Here is a 6,024-nt window from a genome sequence, read left to right on the forward strand (position 1 = left end):
GGATTTTTATAATTATTGTTTGGAATAATATATTCTTTTGTCTGACTTTCAAAAAAAACAATATATATTCTATTGTCTGGGCACTAAACCAACAACTTTTAGTGAGAACACTATTAATAATTTAAAATAAAAATAACTTTTGTGTTTATATTAAATCATCAATCATGCCATAAATATTGCCTTTTTTAAAAAGTAATATTTTTTTCAAAACAATAAAATAAAAATAGTAATCAAAAAGTTCTATACAACAAGGTGAAAAACATAAACAACGCCAGACTGCGTTATAAGCATACAAAATAAATAAATAAATAAATAAGCTTGCAAAAGGGTATACAATTCATGTTAAATAAAAGAAAACACATTGCCAAAATCCTATCAATCAAGTTTGTCGTGCATGATCTATCTAAATTTAGTGCGTGCTATTTTTACTTTGTAACCAGCGTATTATTATACAAAAATAAACTTTATCTTATTCATATCATTAATTGCGAATTTTATTCGTCACCTAAAAAACACACACACATAGGGATAAGATCGAAAACATTAGAAGGGACATTGTGATGTTTTGTTGTTGTGATAATCCTTTGTTGTCCTTTGTCATTTATGAAAGACTTCACATCCGTTAAACAATGTTTCAAAGGCGCTAGTCAGACGTCCAGAGGCGCCTAGCGTAGGTATCTCCTAGGCAGTCGAGTAATTCAAGTATATCGTCTCCATTTTTTTCACTCAGAGTTGTGAGTTGTTAGACTATTATAATCCCACAAATTAGTCAACTACATATGTAACCGAGCACATAAAAAATACCATTGAACCGAGTTCGGTGCCAACTAGTCAGAGTTAGGCGCTCAACTCGGCGTCTAGGACGTCTAATCAACCAGTTAATCGGCCAGCCAACTAAAAGCCGCTTAGGGCTGAAATCGCCTCAGTTTAGGAGTGACTAACGCTGCCTAGACCAATTTTGACAAGATTGCCATTAGATGAATATAATGTCACAATTGCGTGTTGGTTTTATTTATAAATCTTTAAAAAATGTGTAGGTCTAGATGAGTAGGTTTTACTTCACACTACACAAACCAAAAACGAGTGAAGGGGTGGCAAAGCTAAACCGAGTAATTCGTTCACGTCCACAGAAGTGGGCTATACGTTGTCGAGACACACGTCTGTCGTTTTCTGGACCCATATAGCCATATGGCATATGCCATAGCCGCACCACTAACAGCGACACCTGGGAAAAATATTAAAAAAAAAAAAACATAAGTCATTGTGAAAGCAGAATTAGGAAGGTAATCCGCCATTTCTTTGTGTCCTTCACTGCCCCTTTTCTTTCCTTGTTGTGTTTGCCCACGTTTTCTTTTAATTTCTTTAAACCCATATTTTTTTTTTCTTCCATTGCTGTTCTATTACCAAACGTCTCAAGAAATCTAGCTAGCTGACTAGTACTCCTTCCTTATCTTCACACCTAGATATTTATGTATATATGCTTATATTCTCTAGTTTCAGGCGTTTCCCCAGCAAGATCCTTGATTCCTTGCAATCTTTAGTAGTATTATTATTTTTCTCCTTGAAGCCCTGATTTTTGTTGGTGGATTTGGTTTATCTTGATGGGTAATTGCTTTGGTTCTTCAGCGAGAGTTGATGCCACTCTGAGCTCCCACGCCCCTTCTGGTACCTTCCATCTCTCTCTCTCTCTCTTTCTGTTGTGTTTCAGAAATCTTTGAGTTTTGAAGGAGAGAAATTTTGTTGGGTTTTCTTGCTTTGCTTTAAGATGGGTCTGTGTTTTATTTATGTTGTGCTCTGTTTCATTTAGATTGGGTTTTAATTAATGTGTAATTAGAGGCTTAAAGTTGGTGCCTTTTGGCCTTGAAATGAATTTTAGAGGGTGATTTGTAGTTTGGGTTTTAATTAATGTGTAATTAGAGGCTTAAAGTTGGCGTCTTTGGCCTTGAAATGAATTTTAGAGGGGGTGATTAGTTTGGGTTTTAATTAATGTGTAATTAGAGGCTTAAAGTTGGTATCTTTGGCCTTGAAATGAATTTTAGAGAGGGTGATTAAGTTTGGGTTTTAATTAATGTGTAATTAGAGGCTTAAAGTTGGTGTCTTTGGCCTTGAAATGAATTTCTAGAGGGCAATTAGTTCAGTTGGTTCCATAATCTTTGTGGGATTGTTACTTTGATTGTGTTAAAATGAACATTACTGCATAATTATTGGAACAGTCAAATGATGTTTTGGAATTATTAACTTTTGAGTGCAATCTGGTTTTCGATTGCAAAGATTACTGCTTTCTTTTTGTCCTGTCTAGTTTTCATTTGTAGATATGAAGTTCCGATTTAAGAGGCTTTTCGTTTTTGTTAATTCGTTTAAATTTGGGAGATAGAGGGTATATGCGAGTGAATAGCTAAAGATTTCTTGTGCTTTTGTGTTTCGTATAGCTTCTGAAGCCTCGAAAGTTCCCAGCAAAGCGAGCAGCTTTTCTGTTCCTTCTACCTTAAGTATTCCGTCTTATAGTAGAAGAAGCAGTGTGGACAGCTTTCCTACACCGCGATCTGAAGGCGAAATATTACCGTCCCCTAATGTTAAACCCTTCACATTTCACGAGCTCAAGAGTGCGACCCGAAACTTTAGACCCGATAGTCTTCTAGGGGAAGGAGGGTTCGGTTATGTTTTCAAAGGATGGATTGACGAGCATTCTCTTACCCCTACAAGACCCGGATTCGGGATGGTCATCGCGGTGAAAAAGTTGAAACCGGAAGGTTTTCAGGGTCATAAAGAATGGCTGGTATGCTTCGCGTATTCCCGAGCTTAATCTTCTTATCCTTTGTTTTTTCCCGTTTAATTAACAATCAATGGTTTGTAGACCGAAGTTAATTATCTCGGGCAACTTCATCATCCAAACCTCGTTAAACTTATTGGATACTCCTCGGATGGTGACAACCGGCTCTTGGTGTACGAGTTCATGCCTAAAGGCAGCTTGGAAAATCATCTTTTTAGAAGTACGTTTCCGGCCACCTAAAACGATCCTTTCTTCTTGTGTCATGCTTGTTGGCTCCCTTATTGTTCGTGTTTCATCATAATTTAATTCGTTTGTTGTCCATTTTTCTCGCTTCTAGCTTTATTATTATTATACATGCACACCATATCTATACCTCTTTTGGTTTGTTATCTGAATGCTCTTTAGTCTTCGACTCTTTGTATAGAATCTGCACAAAATTGTCCCCGTGATGTCAAATGTCTAAAATGGTTAGTGACCCGCAATCTTGTGTTTGCTTAATAGGAGGGTCGCAGCCTCTGACTTGGGCTACGAGGATCAAGGTAGCTATCGGTGCTGCAAGAGGGCTTGCGTTCTTGCACGATGCTAAAGAACCAGTTATATATCGCGATTTCAAGGCATCTAACATTCTTTTAGACGCGGTATGTTTTGTTAAGTAAATCGTCACGGTTGCCTTGGCTTTGCTTAAATTGTTCTTGTTTTTGTTCGAAAAGATGAGTACGAATCTACAATTACAATTTCGTTACATTAACTGCAACTAGTTATAACACCCCTAAGTTAACTGCAACGAATTTTGTGTTTCAGTAGGTTGAGAAAGTAGTTATGAACAGTACTGTATTGTAACAGAGTCAGTAGTACTAAAAAAATTGCTATTCTGAACTGTCTCAGATGTGGTTTTTACTCCATTGGCTGCAGGAATTTAATGCCAAGTTGTCGGATTTCGGTTTGGCTAAGGCGGGGCCCACTGGCGACCGCACTCACGTGTCTACGCAAGTAGTGGGCACGCACGGCTACGCAGCGCCCGAATACGTCGCTACGGGCCGGTTGACTGCGAAGAGCGACGTTTACAGCTTCGGGGTCGTGCTGCTCGAGCTACTATCCGGGCGTCGTGCCGTTGACAAAACGAAGCTCGGTGTGGAGCAGCATCTCGTGGATTGGGCAAAACCGTATTTGGGCGACAAGCGGAGGCTATTCCGGATTATGGACACGAAACTCGAGGGCCAGTACCCTCAGAAAGGCGCACTCAAAGCCGCAAACCTCGCCCTGCAATGTCTGAGCACCGAGCACAAACTCAGGCCCCGCATGTCCGAAGTTCTGGCCGAGCTCGAGCAACTCCAAGCGCCAAAGGGCTCGTCCAAACTCCAGCAGCCCGAGCATCAAGGCGCTCCTCCCGCCCGCGTTAGAACGGCAGCAGCAGCGGTGAAGCATCACCACTCCCCTCGGAACACGACGCCCCCCCACCCGTCTCCTCTGCCTTCCCACAAGAAGTCGCCACAAGTAAGATAAGCGCTATCCCGCCCCACTATAGGACAGTTTAGGGCGGGCCTGCGGGTTTTAGTTCACCTTAGACAAGGCAGAGTGAGTTCCTTTTCCCTAACATTTCCATGGAAATTTTGAAGTACTACTTAGAGCCTAGACAAGTTCATTGAAACATTGGATTGGACAAGGTTGTACTTGGATGTCTGGATGGTAGTTGGGCTTAGAGAATCTGCATTCTGTTTTTGCTTTGATCCACAGAAACTAGAGCCCAACTTGTATTGTGTGTGTGTATATATATATTCTCATAGTTCCTACTTTTGAGCATATGTTTCCATATTTAGCCCCGGCTCCAACACTGCGCCTGTCAAGATTCGATACTGCGACCCTGAGTCCAATCTTATATATTCTCATAGTTCCTACTTTTAAGCATGTGTTCATATTTAGCCCTGACTCTTACACTACGACTGTCAAAATTCAATATTGTGCTCCTGAGTACAATCTTTCACTCAGGAACTGAGTTACCTGTAAGGGCATATACCTGAGTCCAATCTTTCAAATACTATAGTCACAAAATATTAACATATTAGGATTTAATGACTCTGTATTGTATTCATAATTTCCCTTCTACAGATGTTATGTGTTTTAACTTAGAAACACAATTTATATTTTAGAAGTTCACAATTCTAATACTATAATACACAATTTATGTCGTTTAGGACTATGGTCCACCTTGCAAGGTGGACCTTAGTCCATGGTGTAACAACTCCTCCTTAGAACCCATTTGCTAATTACAAACTAATTAAAGCCCTAAGTAATTGAAAGCCATATTTTTTTTTAGGGTTGGCGCATCTATGCAAGGTCAATCTTTTTTTTAGGTATATAAATTAACACTCTAGGTATATACAATTTTTTAGGTAAATAAAAATATTATTACGAGTACATAAAATAAAATTATAAAAATGACAACAAAAATAGCATATTTATGTACTTATGTACCTACCATAGAGAGAACAAGTTTCATTATAGTTGAGAATACGAGATGAATATTAATTTATTTTCTGCTTAGGAAACAGACGTTCAATCTACTGAGCTACAGACGCACATTTTATTATTGGCTTTCAAAAAAACAATATTTATTATTTCAACCAATAAAATTTCTTCTTTCTCTAAGATGATGAAAGAAATAATGTTTAAATTGTGGTATTCTGGGAACGTTATGTTGTGTTCGATATCCATAATTTCTATACTGTAGATCCATAATTTCTATACTGTAGATTTATAAAATTTATAATTTAGATTCATAATTTCTAAACCGTAGATTCATAATTTAAATACAATAGATTCATAATTTCTATATAATAGATTCATAATTTCTATACTGCAGATTCATAATTTATGTACTGTAAATTCATAATTTCTAAAGTGTATAGTTATCAAATTATTAACATATAGTTCTCTGATTTGTGAAAACAGAGTTCAACAATTAGAATCTAAAGTATAAATTTTATGAATCTACAGTATAGAAATTATGAATATGGAACCGTGTCCACCTTACAAGGTGGGCACGTGTCACAACATAATTTGCCGTATCCTGAGTACATACAATCTTATCTGAGATAATTAAGATTATATATCCTCAGAATACCATGTCACTTTGTCTCTTAATCAATAAACTTTAGAATTTTACTACATGTACTTTCAAATTCTACTCCCTTACTTTTACTCAATAATATGATAAATAATGATTAGATATTTTCATCATGTGAACCCCAGAAAAA

General features: G+C 37.5%; 1 protein-coding gene across 2 annotated transcripts; it reads left to right on the forward strand.

Annotated features, from left to right (window-relative positions):
- The first annotated feature begins 1,290 nt into the window (after window positions 1–1,290).
- Window positions 1,291–4,565, forward strand: LOC109166344 (protein kinase 2B, chloroplastic-like). Of its 2 annotated transcripts, none has more exons than XM_019315308.1 (5): window positions 1,291–1,665; window positions 2,427–2,776; window positions 2,855–2,990; window positions 3,272–3,408; window positions 3,683–4,565. In XM_019315308.1, the coding sequence occupies exons 1-5, from the start codon at window positions 1,602–1,604 to the stop codon at window positions 4,271–4,273; spliced, it is 1,278 nt and encodes a 425-aa protein (XP_019170853.1). In that variant the 5' UTR covers window positions 1,291–1,601; the 3' UTR covers window positions 4,274–4,565. The 2 variants fall into 2 exon arrangements, with proteins under 2 accessions (XP_019170853.1, XP_019170854.1); XM_019315309.1 differs by having other exon boundaries at window positions 1,292–1,665; window positions 2,430–2,776.
- Window positions 4,566–6,024: the final 1,459 nt, after the last annotated feature.

Source organism: Ipomoea nil, unplaced genomic scaffold (genome assembly GCF_001879475.1).
Source record: "Ipomoea nil cultivar Tokyo-kokei standard unplaced genomic scaffold, Asagao_1.1 scaffold3087, whole genome shotgun sequence".
In the NCBI taxonomy this organism is placed as follows: domain Eukaryota; kingdom Viridiplantae; phylum Streptophyta; class Magnoliopsida; order Solanales; family Convolvulaceae; genus Ipomoea; species Ipomoea nil.

What these genes read in the sequence shown, in the direction of transcription:
- LOC109166344 (XM_019315308.1), top strand. Translation starts at nt 1,602, where the DNA reads ATGGGTAATTGCTTTGGTTCTTCAGCGAGAGTTGATGCCACTCTGAGC. An exon ending in GAGCTCCCACGCCCCTTCTG is followed by an intron (nt 1,666 to 2,426) that starts GTACCTTCCATC and finishes TTGTGTTTCGTA; the next exon opens with TAGCTTCTGAAGCCTCGAAA. An exon ending in GGAAAATCATCTTTTTAGAA is followed by an intron (nt 2,991 to 3,271) that starts GTACGTTTCCGG and finishes TTTGCTTAATAG; the next exon opens with GAGGGTCGCAGCCTCTGACT.